Here is a 17,016-nt window from a genome sequence, read left to right on the forward strand (position 1 = left end):
GTTACAGAAGCTACAAAACTGACCTTCCTTTGAGCAGATTGAGTTTCTGGAGCATCACATTTGTGGGGTCAATTAATTGCTCAAAATGGCCAGAAATATATTAATATATAAATTTATTATTAGCATTGAATCCTTATTCCTTCAAAAAAGTTTTTAGGTTATGTGTTTATGTAAGAAGAGGGTGATAAAATATATCAGAGGTCTCTTTCCACTGTTTATGAATTAATTCTTATTAATAAGCTTCTGTTTCTCAATAAACATCCTGCATCTATCTACTGCCTCTCTGTATTCTTTTTTTTAAACCAGTGGTTTCAGAGTGAGGAAGAATGTTAGAAAATACAAATATTTTAAAGAGAAGAAGATAAGGAAAAGCAAGATGGAGAGAAAGCCGAGAAATATCAAGAAGGATTCTTGCTAAATAAGGAAGAATGAGGAATTAAACTGTTAATCGTTTTTTTTTTATCTTTTTGATGCCAGAACTATAACTTACTCCCCTTTTTAAAGATACGTGCCTCAAAACTATTAGCAGATCAGATTTGGAGAACCTTTAGAAACCTTTCATTTCTTACTAAGGTATAATGGACTCAGAATGTAGGACCCAGAATTCAGGTGAGACACACAGTGGGAAAGTCAAAGGAAAAATCCGGTCAGCAAAGAATAATCATGGATCATTATTTTTACCTAAAACTAATATGTTTGCTGTGATTAAATGAATTTAGTGTTAATCAATAAAAAAATAAAAATAATATTAAGTACTTTCAGAAGTTTGAATTTGAAAATGACGTTTAATAAAACAGAGACAAAACGGAACGTGGAGCTGTGGATCTGCAGCAGTTGCGGGGAAAGGCGGGGCACCAACCTTCACAGGCACTCTGGTTTAGGGAGAGAAACACAGGTAAGTGACCACGATAATCTGATGGAAGATGATTATCCATGTGAGTCACTTACCTAGTTTAACAGCTAAGCCCATCCTCTCGAGAATAGGCAGGGTCCAGCTGAACGACAGCCAAACGAGATGCGGCAGAAGCCGCCCAGAGTGAACCACATGCTGCAGTTCCAGTGAAGAGGCAGGAATCCGAGCCAGGTCAGGGAAACAGTTCAGAACAGGACAGTTCTGAGGTCCATGAGCCCGTTACCCAGTCAGGGGTTCCGATCAGAACCATAACAGGCAGATGAGTTCACAGAGAGTTCAGGCAGAAATGTTCGGATGAAGACAGGAAGGCAAAGTAGTTGAGAGGCAGGACAAGACACGAGATCAGGAACACCACGGAACTTTAAACTAGCTCCCTGCACTGATCCAACAGAGGAGAAGGGCATGCTCAGCAGAAAAAAGCGCGGACATGATCAGGAAGCACTAAGACCAGATAAAAAAAACTCTCTCTAACCGCTGGCCTCCGAGAATGGAAACATGAACTCTGGAAATCAGCCATGATCTCCAACAGAAACTAAAACTCAAACAAACAAACAATCAATGATCTGGCCCCAGTAGCTGGGCTGAGACGCATATAAAGCAGCAGGAGCAGGTGGATAAGATAAATGATTATTAGTAACCGGGGAGGATTGGGCAGGTGAATGAAGTGAGCAATTAGGTCAGCTATCAGGGCAGCAAACAAGACATAAGGAATAAGGACCATCTAGCAGCAACCTTCAAAGCCTTCATCAGTTATTCTCGACTGTAACTGACTTAGCAGTGCCGTTTTTATAGAAAATATCTAACAACTTCTGGGCCCTGTCAACAGGCAGTTGTTCACTTCCGTAGAGACAAACTCTTGATGTTGCTGGTTCCATTTTGGTCTCTTAGTGGTTCTTGATCAGCCTTAAGGGCCTAGTACAAAGTCTACAAGTCTCCATGCACAGCTTGGTAGGTATATTAATAAGGTTTTTGCCCTTTAAGTGGTGACTGGCCATTTACTCTCAAGTTTCCCTTTTAGTTGTGACTTCTTCATGTCCAGAGTGCAGAAGTTTGTGAGAATTTGCAGCAGTCATGCAAACTTTATTTAATTTATAATAACAAGCTAAAAAACAATAACATTTACCCAATATATTTAGCAAGACTCCGTTGAGTTAATTCAAAGTGAAGGAGCATCAAACCTGATGTTTTTCTCTCTTAATTTGGGCCTTGATGATTAAATCTTAAACAATGACACTGAATTGCATTTAACCTCATACATCAGAACACACCTTAAAAAACAATGGAAAATAACCAAGTTTTATGTGAACTGTAAACATTCCTCTGTTTATTCCGTAAAAATTCAAAAAATATCCACTGGACTTGGTTTTCAAGATTTGAAGACGTTTCGGCACCTCTCCAGGAAGCTTTCTCAATTCAAATGTCTGGATCCGCAGTGAGTTTGAGTCTTATATAGACAACGCCTTGTATCGCTTGGAAACATGCAATGGTAACCGATGAATGGGTCGTTAGTTCCATCGTTAGCCTAAGCAGTTGAAACACAACCTTAAACTAATAGACCCAATTAACAGTTTAACTACAACAGTCAAAGGCAGCTTTAAACAAAGGGCTTTTTAAACTTTGATTTTAAAGAACTCATGCTTTCAGCACTTTTACAGTCTTCTGGGAATTTGTTCCAGATAAGTAAAACATAGGACCTACTGTAAATGCTGCTTCTCCATGTTTGGTTCTACTCCTGGGTGGACAGAGTAGGCTGGAACTAGAAGACTTGAGGGGTCTCGGGGTTTATACACTGACATAATATCTGTTATGTATTGAGGTGCTGATCCATTCAGTGATTTATAGACAAACAGAAAGATTTTAAGGTCTGTTCTCTGAGCTACAGGGAGCCAGTCTGATGTGCTCTACTTTCTTAGTTCTACTGAGAACATGGGCAGCAGAGTTTTGGATCAGCTGTAGTTCTCTGATGGACTTTTTAGGCAAACCTGTGAAGATACTGTTGCAGTAATTAATTCTGCTAAAGATAAATGCAGGAATTTGTTTTTCTAGATCCTGCCTGGAAATGTTTTTCAGGTGATAAAAAGCTGACTTAATTACTGCCTTTATGTACCTCTGGAGGTTCAGGTCTGACTCCATCATGACACCAAGGTTTCGGCCATAACCACTGGTTTCTAGCTGTAGTTGATAAAGCTGTGAGCTGACTCTGGATCTCTCCTCCTTTGCTCTGAAGATTATTACCTCAGTTTTGGTTTTATTTAGTTGTAGAAAAGGATGGTGCATCCACATATTGATCTGTTCTAAGCATCTAGCCAACGCTCTGACGGGTTCATAGGTACTTGGTACATTGTGGTGTAAAGCTGTTTGTCGTCTGCATAGTTATGGTAACTGATGTTGTTGTCTGCTATAATCTGAGCTAAAGGGAGCATGTAGATGTAGAATAGGAGGGGCCCCAGAATGGAGCCTTGAGGGAATGACAGGAAATTTTCATTCAAGCAGAAAGAAAGGTACCAAGGCTGCTAGAGGAGACCGACCGTAGAAGAATGTCAGGGTGTGTGTATTCAGAGATCTTAGAGATACTATACATCAGATGTTGCTGACAGCTTCACAAAAAAAGACATTCCTGCACTGTAGTAACTATTGTGTATAAGATCTGAAAGCATGTAACGTCTCTTTATCTCTCTTTATACTCACGCAAAAGTATTCCATCTGTCTGCTGCAGCTACAGGTGCTAGACTTATGATTGGGTCATTTCAGTTATACCTCTCTAACCTTGCCTGAAAGTTGAATTCTCAATATTTTTGAGTTCACAAACAGACAAGAATCTGTCTGGTGCTGCTCAAGCTTAAATCTTTCAAGTCTGCATAGCTGCTGCTATCATATCTGTTTGGCTAGGATCAAGGGGAACAGCCAGAGCTGAAGTTGTTGTGGTTTCTCGTGCCCTCCACTGCTATTTCATTTGTTACCAAGATTGGCCTAAACCAAACTACGTGGACACTAGGTTTGCCTTCCTTTACAAGAACAGATCTGATAAGAGCAGCCCCAGATTAATAATATGTACAATTAAACCTGAGTTCTACAGCCTGGCTTGCCAGGTTAATTCCTCCCAGTGCAAGGAGTGTTCTGAAAAGCCTAGAAATGCTAGATATTACCTAGCAAGGTACAGTTTTGGGTAAGTCCTTGGTTTAAAGTTTACTCTCTGGTATCAACATCCTGTTTGAAGTGTTCAGACAACTGATCTACTACCAAGCCTAAAAGATTTAAAGGCCACTTTCACTGACAGCTGTGCAACCCCCAGGAATAACTGTCAGAAACGTTTCTACAAACCAACTTAACATTCTTACAACTATAATGTCAAGATCTTGGCACCTATGGCTAGGTTTGGTTCTTTTTTCTCTCATCTTCTTTGCTCTGCCCTGCGCTCATTGTCTATAATCATATCCACCTGTTCCTGCTCCTATTTAAGCTACCTGTTCCCAGCCATTGGTGCCAGATTATTCTAGCTTTCAGTGAGATTAATTCTAGCATACCCTGATGTGTTTAGTCAACCTGATCCAGACCTGTTTCTGCCCCCGGACTTCTACGTTTTGGTCGCCCCTGTTCTGCTCTGTGTTCCTGCCCTGTTTCCGGATTGTTACCTGGATTCCGCCTGTTATCAACATTGGACCTGTGTTCTGACCCCAGCTTCGATTTGTTGCTCTGGATCCTTTGTTCTTCTGGATGTTCTGGCTGCAGCTGGTCGCTGCTCCTCTTCTCTCCTGGATCTCTGGAATCGGCTCTGTCACAAGCTTCTCCTTATTCTTATTCTTTGCTCAAACTGAACTTTACCAGGTTGGTGAATTTCATTCTCATCATCGTTCCCAGTCTGAGTTCTGAAGTCACTGACCTGAGTTTCCGTTTAAACAAGAGTATCCAGTGAGCCCGTCCCAGCTAACGAGCAGCCACACGTTGCATCAATAAATGCTTGTTTCTCGATCTGATCTGTCTGCTTAAAATCTGGGTCCAACGTTCTGTGCCCCTGACAGATTAAAGCCAAGAACCGAGGTGTAGTGAGTTAATATATAAAACTTAAAATCCCAACACTTCCAATGGCCATTTTAAATGTAGAAATATTGATATTTTGGTAGGATAAAATGCAATTCAGTCCTGCTCATAGCATGTAGAATAGCCGTTCACCAGTAAGCACAGGCGGTAATTAGTAACTACCCATTCACTGGACATATGTCAATGCAACCGAAAACCCTGAAGCGGTGAAAAATCAATTTAAAGAAAAATTCCGGTTAGGAAGGAATAATCAATGGATCATTATTTATACCTAAAACTTATATGTTTGCGGTAATTTAAGGAATTTAGAGTTTATCGGTAAAGAAATAAAAATTATCCTTTTCGTCACAATCACTGAGTGCAGGACCAGCCATTTTTGACCAAATAGAGTAACACCTCACTCCTGACATCTTGGGGCAGTGATGTCACGGTACGGTAAGCCGAGCGCCATTCTCCCCGCTTTACAAGCAAAATCAATGGGAACTATGATACATGCCTTCAATCAACAACAAATATTTTGGATTTAAAGAGGACTTCACCATTGACATTTGTGAGAGGTATAGTTAAAGTGACAATGCCCACATGCATGGCAGTTGGATGTTGTATTAGATCAGGGTAAAAGTCAGATGGGAAGGCTGAAAACTCATCTAAAAATCTGAGTAAGGACCTGGTGAATGATATTGTTGTGTGAAAAAAGTAGTGTTCAGAGGTGGGTTCAACTAAATGATATCGGAAAGCAAATATACTTGTTAAGTTTGTCAGGTAGCTGTACTGGACTATCGGCTTGAAAAAACACAATAGGTTACAACTGCTAAAATGTTGTTCTCTTCCTGGGGGTCATCAAGAGATTACAGAGAATGTGAAGCTGTAATCCAAAAGAGATCTTTTTTTTCCTCCACATTATTAAGGTAGACTATAAAATTATGAACTATATAATTTTCAATTTTTTTCGACATGGTTAATAGTTTGAACATCATTACGGTTCAAACTTAAAACAAGTAATGGCTGTTGTTCTAGGTTTGACAGAAAAGCCATTTATAGATCATTGTGTGTGCTGAAGGGATTAGAGAAGTAGCTGATGAAGAAGCAAGATGATATCACTTCAGTCAGGCCATACAATTAGCTCTAAACATTTGTCTTATTTTACACTGGCATGGCCATGTTCTCATTTTCCCAACATTTACATTCATGAGCATTATCTCTTTTTCTGGGGACAGGATCTGAATCATGTGTAGACTGCTGGGTACCAAAACTCAGCACCACGAGAATTGATCAATGGCTTCGCTTACACAAATGATCTGTGTTGATGTCAGATGTTTCACTAGTGCTGTGTTCCTATATGAGGTGGGAGATGCTATACTTTTTCTGTTTTCTGTACTCGTGGATTCCTATCATGGGTCAAGTCTCCTTTTTTAATGTTTGATTGATCGTTTTTGCACAAGTCTGGTTGCTTTAGGTCTATTTGCTCTATGCAACTCAAAAACTGACTGTTTTCCCATGCGATTAACAGATTTTATTTTGTATTTCCCCCAAAGCGGATGAGTTCTGCTTTGTAACAACATACCTCTTCCTGCCAGATCCATGACATCACTGCTGAATTTCTGTGTAGTCCCGTTAAATAGACCTGGGGTCTATCTCAGTCCGACCTATGCAAGTACCTGTGCATCACCACGGTAATGTACAAATCCTCGTAGCAGGACCATAATCATAGGCTGAGATATTGCTTTCAAAGACCTTCAGTTATTCAGGATACTCTTTGAAGCAGCTGCTGCCATTGAGTGTTTACTTTTTCCTCAAGTTTTTCAATTTCTACTCTCTCCTCTAAAATCTCACTGAGTTGCAGCATATTTATACTGAGCCAGGTTTTGCTGAACCTTAATACTATAAAAAGCTTATTGTTGCTGCCCCCTGCTGTCTGTGGTGTGTCAAAGTATGATGAAGTACTGATGAAGCACTCATGCAAATTGTTTTATGATTTTAAAATATTTTTCAGTCAGAGTCAGTTTATGTGTCTGTACAGAACTAAAATGCTCACAAGTCAGATGATAAAAAAAACATCTGAGCATTATTATCTATACATATACAGGTATGAGAAAAACATTACCAACTCATTTTTTGTTTTACACTATAATGGGAACAGAAAACACTGTTAGAAATCAGCATAGATAAATATTCAGTGCTAAAATAGAAATGGAAACATTTTGTTTGTGATGTGTTTCCACATCAATACTGTAATTAACAGGGGCTAATGTTAGGCCCTTCATGTCTAGCAGATTAAACTAAGGATAGATATTTTTTCTAATGATGTGCATCTGGTGGTAAAAATAAACATCTTGTTTATTTGGCTCTTAAGAATTGTGGAATTGTGAAGGCTTAAAAGATTAGTTTCAATTTCCATCTTGATAAAGTTAAAACATGACTTCTTGGAGCAGCCCACAAAAGTTTTTTTTTTCAGTTAGGTGGATTTCATTATGTAATGCTAATGCAACAACATAATCACTTGAGAGTTTCAAACCTTATTCAAACATATAAGTATCAAAAAGCTGTCTGTTTAATGCAATACAATTCAATTTATTTATGTAGTGCCAATTCACAACACATCTGATCTCAAGGCAATTTACAGAGACAATTCAACAAATCACACATTCCCTTTGATTCAAAGTTTTTAATGAAGATCAGCTGATTGCATCGGCTTATTGATTCTTCAGCAATCCCTTACATCACACATGCTTGTAGTGACAGTGGAGAGGAAAACTCCACAAAAAGAAATCTCCAGAACCAGGCTCAGTATGAGCGGCCAGAAGTAGACATAAAGAAAGAAGCAGACATAAAGAAAGAAGCAGAGATACAAAAGGTAACTGTCAACCAGCTCCACAGGCAGCCCCATTCAGGTAACACAGCAGGCAGACGGGCTCCAAGCCAGCTCCAATGTCAGAGAATGAAGAGAGCACATAGTAAGAGAAACAGGCTTACACTGAAAATAAGGCCAAGCTCCAACATCTATAAACAAAGGTGTTGATGGCAGCAGCACAGCTGATATTTCTCCCCAGGATGGTGTCCCAGCTGAACAGGAACAGAGTTGTTGCGAAAAAATAGAGAGCATAACGTTAGAGTTTGAACTAACAAATATTGCAGAATGCAAGAATAGAGGTAGAATGAAGCAGAATGATGAAAACTTGTCCCTATGTCTTCCAGCAGCCTAAGCCTATAGCAGCATAACTATAGAGATAGCTCTGGATAACCTGAGCCTTCTTTAATTTAACATGAGTGAGTTCATTCTCAAGAACTTTTCTAAAGAAAATAATTATGCTAGGTAAAGTTATGCTATCACTATTAGCAAACAAAAACTTAAGTTGCCGAAACCAGCAAAGGTTGATTTGATTCTTTTAATTCAAAGGAAAAGAACATACTTAAAGAAGGGCATCAGATAAAAATATAGCTAAAATAGAAACTGAGAAACTATATAACCATTCAAAGGTGGTTGACTCTAAAATAACTGTCCATACACTGATACCATCAAATAAATTGTTCTACTTAGAAATACATACTAGCTGTTCAAAGGTACCATTATAAGGTACCATCAGTGCGTACCAAATGCAGTGGAGTTAAACATTCTGGATGGGGGAAGGGGGGTTTCAAATAATACCACTTTGAAAATTGTCTCCGGGTTACACAAAAGTACAAATTGCAAGTCAAAATTTATCCAAAAGAAAGAACAGATTTTGTGTTACAATGAGACCTGAAGCTTCTTTAATATAATTGCTTTCAATTAAAGACAGAGGCAGAGAACAAACAGTATAGACACTTGGAAGGCAAAGAAAAGGCAAAGGAAATGTGCAACTGTGAATCCAAAAGTGTTATAAGCTTCTTCATTCAAGTTAGAAGTTAGTGGTCAAATATAGTGGTCTAATTCTAGTCCTTAATCCTGATTAAAGTCTCACTTGTCCTGATTCATATTAGGAACATCTGTGGCTTGATTCCTAACAGGCTGCACCTTGGGAAAAGGCTGATTGTTGCTGGGTGGAGAAACTGGTTAAAAAGAGGGGATAGGAGACAGAGCTTCATGGTGTATGCTTGGTGATGAACAAGTGGTTCACTTGTGCTTGTGGTGGTCAGTAGGTGTAGTTTGCTAGCAACCCAGCTAGCTTTAGACACCAACACATCAGCAGCTATGGCTTTTGAGCTGATGTTTAGGTAGGTTGTGTGTTTTATATGTCCATTAGGTTGTCTTTTGATGTGTATTCTCATTTATACTTTCATTTGTACTTGCAGTGTGGCATTGCTTCTGTCCTTGTGGTCCACTGCAGGATGTGACTTTGTTGTGGAGGGTTGGTATCCATTTTATATTCCTCTTTTGGGACACTTGCAAACATGGTTTATTTGTGACCTCTTTGTTTCTGCAGGAGTTCTTCAAATGGAGTGTCATGATCGTTACTTCATGATAGCTGTTGACCTCACAGCCACTGGAGAAGCTCCTCGCTTTGAGGCTGTTGGTGAGTTTTTCTGTTCTGACTCAAACGTGCCCAATATCTGCAGTGAGCCTAGAAGAAATCCCTAAAATGCTCTACACACAAAGAAGTGAACAATTAATGACTACCTTGCCTAACTTTACTCTAACCTGTTTTAGATAGGACAGGTGCATATGCCATCACTGAGGATTATGCAGCAAAGTGTGGTTACAGTGTCAGCGTCCTCTCTTTTCTGGGCCTTGTAGAGCTCAGAGCATCTTACTTCAGCTGTCACACTGAGAGGGTACTGAAAGAATTTCTAACCTTTTTGTGGATATCCTTGTATAACTAAGTTGACTACATTTTTTTTTTTTTTTTCTTTTTTGCAGGTTGGTGGATTCTCTTTCAGATTTAATTTGATCACCTCCTACGATGGGGTGGATGCCTACTATGAACTCAATAAGACCTGTCCTCTCCCTCCACCTTGGTCGCCTAGAGAGGTTACATGTGAGGTCAACTACATGGAGGTAAATGACCTCTTGTGGTTTTTTTAGCTCAGGGGTAGGCAATGTCGGTCCTCAAGTGCCCCTGGCCTGCAGCTTTTGCTTGCACACTTTCCATAAATGGTTAACAGCTGGGCCTCTGCTTAACCTGCAGATATGCCAAGGAGGTAATCTGGCCTTTTGTTTTAGTTGTTGGAGCAGGGATGCACATACTGGCATTTTAAAGAACGTTGCCCATCTGTGGTTTAGCCCATCTCAATGTATTTCTTTACAGGTTTCTGTAAGGAGTGAACTTCCCTGTCCATCTGGGTTAAGTGATGACTTCAGCTCACTCAGCCCTGTATGTGCTGCTGATTTTTTAATTTTTATATATAGATGTATAGCTCAAATGGCTTTAATACTTTGCCATCTTTCTAGCTGTATAGTGCTTCAACCCAGGAATGGCAGGTGACCTTCCAAAGTCCAGAGGAACAGATGCCACCTATGAACTTGTCTCAAGCTCGACAGGAGGGCTATGTATTTGACATAATCAATGACAGAATAGTGTTTCGCACACCATATGGTCAACCAGAATCGTACGGCACTGAGGTAGGTGACCAATGCAGATTACAGCGCGTCTTTTGTTTAGTGGTTTTAACCAACCTATTTTCTTAGCTGAATGGTGTCCCAGTTGAAGTGATCCACGCAACAGTGTTCTCACGGCAGAGCTGGATTGTTGTCATGGTTGACCTGGTTGCTGCTTGCTCAATGGGTGGGTAACTTGGACTTCTAATAAAAACATTTTTGCTAATTAATAATGGGGTTGCCTTTTTCTCAACAGATGAAGGGTCATTTGAGGGTGGCTACATGATCTGGGACACCCCAGAAGCCCTCTATCCCAGTCTTGGCAGCACAAAGATTAGTCTGGGACTCGACGGTAACCTTGTAGAGCAGGCTGCTGCAGAGCAGGCTGGATTCATTATGGCACGGCAGAACTCGACCGTCCAAATCGGAATCCCTTATAATGCCAAAGGAGGCTACAGGAAGGTAAAATAAAACTTCAAGGCATTTAGTGGGGCTTGGTTGCACATGTTTTTGCAAATTTGACTCTGGCTTATGAATCTTCCAGAGTTATGTAAGCAACGGCATCTTTGAATTCTACATCTTCAACCTCTACTTGAAACAAATCTCAGTGGATGAGCATCATGAAGAGACGGCACTCCGGTTTCACAGGACTCTTGTTACTCCCCTTTTGCCATCTTCACTTTTCACTGAAGACCAAACTGATGTGAAAGAGGGCACATTTACAATCTATCTGGGCAAAGTTCCCAGAGATGTTGTGCTGACATCTGTTAAGCTAAACGGGCATGAATTTGCAGTGCCCCTTAGTGACACCAGTGCATACACCCTTACAGAAGTCAGTTATCCCAATAAAACTCATAGCTACACTCTGAAAGTACTGTTGAATGACCCAATAGTCATTCAGGAGGTAAGTGTCTTTGTGCACCTTCCAGTTGTCTCTTCAATGTGTGCCTACTAACATTTGTCCTACAGTTTTCCAAAGAGAATGCAGCCATGTTGCACAAACTGGACATAAACTACACCCTGATTGCCTTACCTGGAGATGAGCCATACCACCACACTGTCTCAGTTACTGCACTAATGGCTGTCTGTAAGTAATGAGTTTGACTTGAACTATTATCTGAATTAAGTATTAGGTTTTAATGTCTTATCTGGCAGCCCCTCCAGCTTTTGACGCAAACTGTACGGCATCTGGGATTGACTTCAAGTTGGCCTATCGCCCTTTTGATTACTTGTGGTACATCAGCATTGGCCCTCACCGATTGACACCGGCGCTGGCAGCCATGCATGGCTACACCATGAGCAATGATAGCCAGAGGCTGTTGCTCAGTGTACCATTGTTTACACATGGCTACAAATACCAGGTATCATTGGTGACATTGCCTATCTGGATGAGGGAAGGTTTAGTTAAGGCTATGAAATTAAACTTCATTTTCCATTTTTCTCTCCAGAATGTCAGCCTGAAAGGATTTCTTGGGACATTTACAATCCTCATGAGGGACCGTGACACCTCAGAAGTACAGACTTCAACAATTAAGACATGCCTATTTAATACCACAGAGTTTATTAGTAAGAATACTTGGCTTTACTTTATTGGGAGCTAGGGTGGGTTTTTCTTTTTTTATAAACCCTGCTCCTCTCTGTAGTGTGTTCAACTACTGGATGGATGACTGTGGTGGCTGATCTTTCTCTGGTCCTCCATGAGATCCCAACAAAACCTCACCTCATTAACAGAGCCTGTCTACCTAAAGAAGTGGATGGCACACGAGTACTCTTCTCATTCCCACTTCACAGTTGTGGTTCCATAGTAAAGGTAAAACTGATTTGCAGGGATTTATTTCTCCTTGGGCAGCCAGATGGAGCACATGAATTAAAACTCTCCTATTTTCCAGCTGGAAAAGGGAAATGTGACCTATCAAAACAAGATCTACTTTGTTTCCAACAATGTTACTGAAGGGTATGTACCAAAGCTATAATTCATGCTATTTTAAAGAAAAATCAATAATTTCAGTTTCTTCCCCATAGAATTACTGTGCAATGCAGATATCCACTAGTGGGTCTCTACCGCCTCTTCTCGGCTCACAAATTTGAATCTGACAAGGAGGGTGTGGGAAGCATTATTCCTTTTGTGGACCATGCAAAAGGTATGTTTGCAGCTTAAAAGCTGAGCAAGACTTGTGCTCAAACCATTTACTAAACTTCATCTATCTTCCCGTTGCACCAGCTCCTGCTAGGATCACGGCTGAAACGACCACAGTTGCTCCTCGAAGAACCAGATCTCCCAACTTGCACCTGCCTCCTTTCTACCCAACAGCTCGCTATATTAAAGTTTACAGGGTTCAAAACCAATTTGGTTCTTTTGGTAAAGGTGAGGGACAAAATTCAAAGGAGTCAAAATTTGAGCCTTGATAACTGGAAACACTCTTTCCTCTCTTGCAGGTAATAGAGGACCCAAACAAGCTCAGTTTCCTCGACATATTTGAGGAGGAATGTAAAATGTTGACTAATAAAGCATGAAATACTGAATGAAGTTCTGTGGTTTTAATTTTTTACAAAACTGGTAGTTCAAAGTCTAATTTAAATTTTAAATCATTCTGGCTTAAACATGTATATAAATGTGTTTCTCAGACCATCAGAGATGGCAAAAGTACTCACTTTCCGTACTTGAGTAAAAGTAGATACTTGTATTAAAAAATACTCTGGTAGAAGTACTGATTAAACTTGTGTTTTCAATCATCTCGTCGTCCATACTACTATGCTAACGCCACCACCAAACTGCAATGATTTGCCGCGAATGAATACCGCCGAATCTGTCACCTTATCTTGTAGTGGTGCATCAAATGCAACGTAGATTCCCATCCAATTTGGTATTGATGACGTGAAAAATAACGGTAACTCCATTGAAATGATTCTAAAGTAACGAGCCGTTTTTTTTTTTTTTTAAATGTAAGGAGTAGAAAGTACAGATATTTGTGAAAATAAGTAGTAAAGTAGTAAAAAGTCGCCAGAAAAATCTACTTGAGTACAGTAAGTATTTGTACTTCCCATCTCTGCAGACCATATTGTCGCAATGTTTTCTATAAAAAAAAGTTCTGTTACGCAGGCCTGTTTGTAACCCTAAATTTGGCCAATGGTATATCAACGGTCATCTGTCAAATTTAATTTTTTTTTTTAGCATTGATTCATGTCGCAGCTAATATGCGCAGTGGTTGAAAGAATTTACCACTGGGTTCCGTCTCAGTGTTAATGGGATGGATGTCTGTCTTTCGCGTAGAGCTAACAACTGGCAGCGTTGCGAGGCAAGGGCTCAAACATGTACGGCTGTAAGCCTTCTACACCTAACAAAGCTTCTGCCATCCTCTTCCACAACTTCATCCCTACTTTCCTCCAAAAATAAAAATGACAGACTCATCTATGGCCTCGGGCACAAAACTCTCCTGTCTTGCATGTTTCCACTGTCCATAGCGTTCCTTGACAGTGTCGTTGCAAAGTGCTACTCCCAATGTAATTTCCCCATTGAGAACCTACTAGCACCAAGTTGCTATCTGGTTTGCAAGATGCTTCGGCGAAACCGGCCACAACAGAACTTTCCTGCAAACCTTCTGCCACAATCTTCTTGATCGACCTATCACATTCACTTTATTCACCCATGTAAAGTCGGGCACCACTCTGGAGAATTTGGAACTTCCCTACAACTTTTACAATGGGATGCCAAAAGAATTTATTTCAGAAAGATTAAAGTTCTTAAGCGCCGAGTGGGTCCATAAAGAGATCTGTCTTTTAGCCACAATGTGAATTTCTAGCATACTGGTATGTCAAAGGTTAAGTCCTATGCAATGCTTAGGACTTAAAGGGGAACACTTTTTTTAAGACATCAGCCCCTTGATTTTATGTTACATGTTCTACTCGCCCATGAGTTTTGTTTGGACTGTTCTGAAGATATTCTGTTAGGTTACATCCAAGCAATGACTTGAAGGCAAAAACTAAACTGTTCATAATTTATTATGGTACGCCAGCATTCATAACATGTAGGTGAATCACTGTCCCCCAGACATCTGCCGTTATTTTCTATAAATTTTTTAAAAACAAAGTGGCGCGTGTATGACGTCATCTTGGCACAGGACTGGAGTTACGCTCTACCCCTTCTATTCATTCTGCTAGCTAATCTGAATCATTCAATTCCATTTCGAGAGCGAGATCATCTGTGGTAGTAGCACTAGACATCTTCCAGGCATGTGAGTAAAACTAGCAGCAGTTCAGTGGACAGGATGGATGAATGGTAGCTGGGGCGCGCGGATGACATCATACACACTCCGCTTTGTTTTTAAGATATAAATATAAAAAATATAACCGCGGATGTCTGGGGAACAGGGATTCGCCTACATGTTATGAATGCTGGCGTACCATAAATGATACATTATGAACAGTTTAGTTTGTGCCTTCAAGTCGTTGCCCATAGGAAGACGTTACTTGGATATAACCTAATGGAATATCTTCAGAACAGCTCCAAATGACACAAAACTAATATTGGTGAGTAGAACATGATGGAGTAATGTAAAATCAAGGCCCCAATGTAAAAAAAAACAAACAAAAAAAACATGGCGTTCCCCTTTAAGTCTTGCAAAGTTGGCAAAGTGGGACTGGGATCATAGGATGAGGGCTGTTTTTTTTATTTTTTATTTTATTTTAAATGATTGCTTCACTCATCTGATAAATGTTTTAAAGCATATGTGCAACCAAGTCAAATTAATTAAAAAACGGTTCAAGTTGTGGTTCGTTTAAATTCATGTAATCCTGAACATATATTGACCTAATAAAAAAAAGGCTTTGTCTTTGACGTGTATTTTGCAGCTAATTTTAGCTGCTTCTCCCTGGTAAGGAATTATTTTGGGTAAATTAAAATTTTTTACCATTTTTCCAAGGCTGCACTTTTAAAAAGATAAAATTGTCCAGAGAGCTGTTCCAAACAAAATTTGTTGTTTTACACTTGTGTAAACAAAATGAAAAGCCTAATTTTCAATGGACCCACATTCAGTTTAAAGTAAATGAATTAGTTCTGCAGCCCACATTTTAGATTTTTTTGGTGCCAAAATATTGCCATACTTTGCTCCCCCAAGTAAATCTAGTCTGCATCTCTACATGAACCTCTGTGGTAAAATGTGGACTTATTCGCCTAAAGTACATTTTGTGATGACTGAAACTGGTTAATTTTAGTGTCTATGTAACCGAAGGGTATAACTGCTGGAAGAAATTACTTCAATATTTTTCCAAAAGCATCTAACAACTTGGTAATTCTGTTTGTTTCAAGGGAAAACAATTACAGGAGTCTTAACGTCCAATTCAATCGAATGTAATTCCGTCATCTGGCCAGCAGATGTCGCTAGCGAAAATGCAAAACTTTACGTTTGACCTAAAAATCGAGTTGTTTTTTTCTTCAAGCAAGCAATTAGACGACCATGAGCTTCACAGAAGAACGTTTACTGGTGAGTTTAGCTCAGTATTTAATGTTCCGGTCCGGTTCTGTTAACTTAATGAGCCGTTGGTCCTAAAACAGAGATCCAGGCAGACCCTCCTGCCCCCCATCTCCAACAGAACCCTGCATCACCCCTCCTTCCTCCCTCTTTACCTTCCCACACCCCTAAACCATCACTGTCATGGAGACGCTCAACTACGTGAGTCACTGATCATCTAAATATTTGGGTTATAGGCAACATTAACTCAGCTTAATTTTTCTTCAGGTTTTCCAATGTGTCCTGAGGAGCTTTTCTACACAGACCCCACTCTGCCATGTGGGAAGAGGATCTATAATGAGAAGGTGGTAAGTCTGTCCACACCTACAAAACTTATAAGATCTACAATGGCAACCTCACAGAAAATTGAGTGGAAGGAAGAAGTGTGGTTGAATTAAAGGTATTGTGGAAGATTTTTGTGATTTCTCTACTTAAGAAAAAATGCATAAAAACTTAAATCCATACAGTAGTCAATTTCTCCTCGTGCATGCTGTTTAAAAGCTGCTGTTCTCATAGCTCATACAGGCTGACTGTGTCCGAACCAAGGTTCTAACCTTGTCATAAAAGTTAGTGGGGACGCTCTTAGGGTGGGGGCTGTCGGACCTACAGCTACTCAACCCGAACGCTTTCAATAGGGTTTATATTTTCCAAAAATGAGCTCAAACATATATTTATTGAATGCTTTCCTATTGTTGAGAACACAAGAGTACCACACTACACTGATATTTATAGTTAGACAGATGCCTTCCTTTAGTGCATTATTTATAAAGGGCTCAAAAACAATGTATAAAAAATGAGTAACAGTTTATACCGATGCCAACATCAATATATCATGCACCCCTAGTATGAACACAACTTTAATTCCATCCATCCATCCATGCATGGCTTCCCTTTAAGCTGCATCAGGGATTGTCCACCTCCACAAGCAGCAAAATCAAATTTAGATATTTGTCCCATATGTTATTGACAGCCAAAGTCTAAATATTGAACCTTTTAGTTCCAAAATCATTTATAAACTGATTTGTAGTATTTGTGATTTAATT

General features: G+C 39.8%; 2 protein-coding genes across 3 annotated transcripts in view; both read left to right on the top strand.

The window, feature by feature from the left end:
* The first annotated feature begins 9,122 nt into the window (after window positions 1-9,122).
* On the top strand, window positions 9,123-12,694 carry LOC107087747. Its single transcript, XM_015379480.1, has 16 exons — window positions 9,123-9,145; window positions 9,224-9,279; window positions 9,355-9,444; window positions 9,579-9,703; window positions 9,789-9,926; window positions 10,177-10,242; window positions 10,320-10,490; window positions 10,557-10,653; window positions 10,723-10,928; window positions 11,011-11,370; window positions 11,436-11,553; window positions 11,622-11,827; window positions 11,915-12,032; window positions 12,110-12,276; window positions 12,356-12,420; window positions 12,489-12,694. The coding sequence occupies exons 1-16, from the start codon at window positions 9,123-9,125 to the stop codon at window positions 12,622-12,624; spliced, it is 2,142 nt and encodes a 713-aa protein (XP_015234966.1). The 3' UTR covers window positions 12,625-12,694.
* Window positions 12,695-15,462: 2,768 nt separating this feature from the next.
* Window positions 15,463-17,016, top strand: part of LOC107087757 — a 4,469-nt gene continuing 2,915 nt past the window's right edge. Inside the window, exons 1-2 of one of the 2 annotated variants that reach the window (XM_015379496.1) lie at window positions 15,463-16,135; window positions 16,202-16,281. In XM_015379496.1, coding sequence (XP_015234982.1) covers window positions 16,210-16,281 — 72 coding nt within the window. In that variant the 5' untranslated portion in view covers window positions 15,463-16,135; window positions 16,202-16,209. Of the gene's footprint in view, window positions 16,282-17,016 lie in introns of both variants that reach the window. The other variant, XM_015379495.1, reaches the window with a different exon arrangement.

This window comes from Cyprinodon variegatus, unplaced genomic scaffold (genome assembly GCF_000732505.1).
Source record: "Cyprinodon variegatus isolate N-32 unplaced genomic scaffold, C_variegatus-1.0 Scaffold193, whole genome shotgun sequence".
NCBI lineage: Eukaryota > Metazoa > Chordata > Actinopteri > Cyprinodontiformes > Cyprinodontidae > Cyprinodon > Cyprinodon variegatus.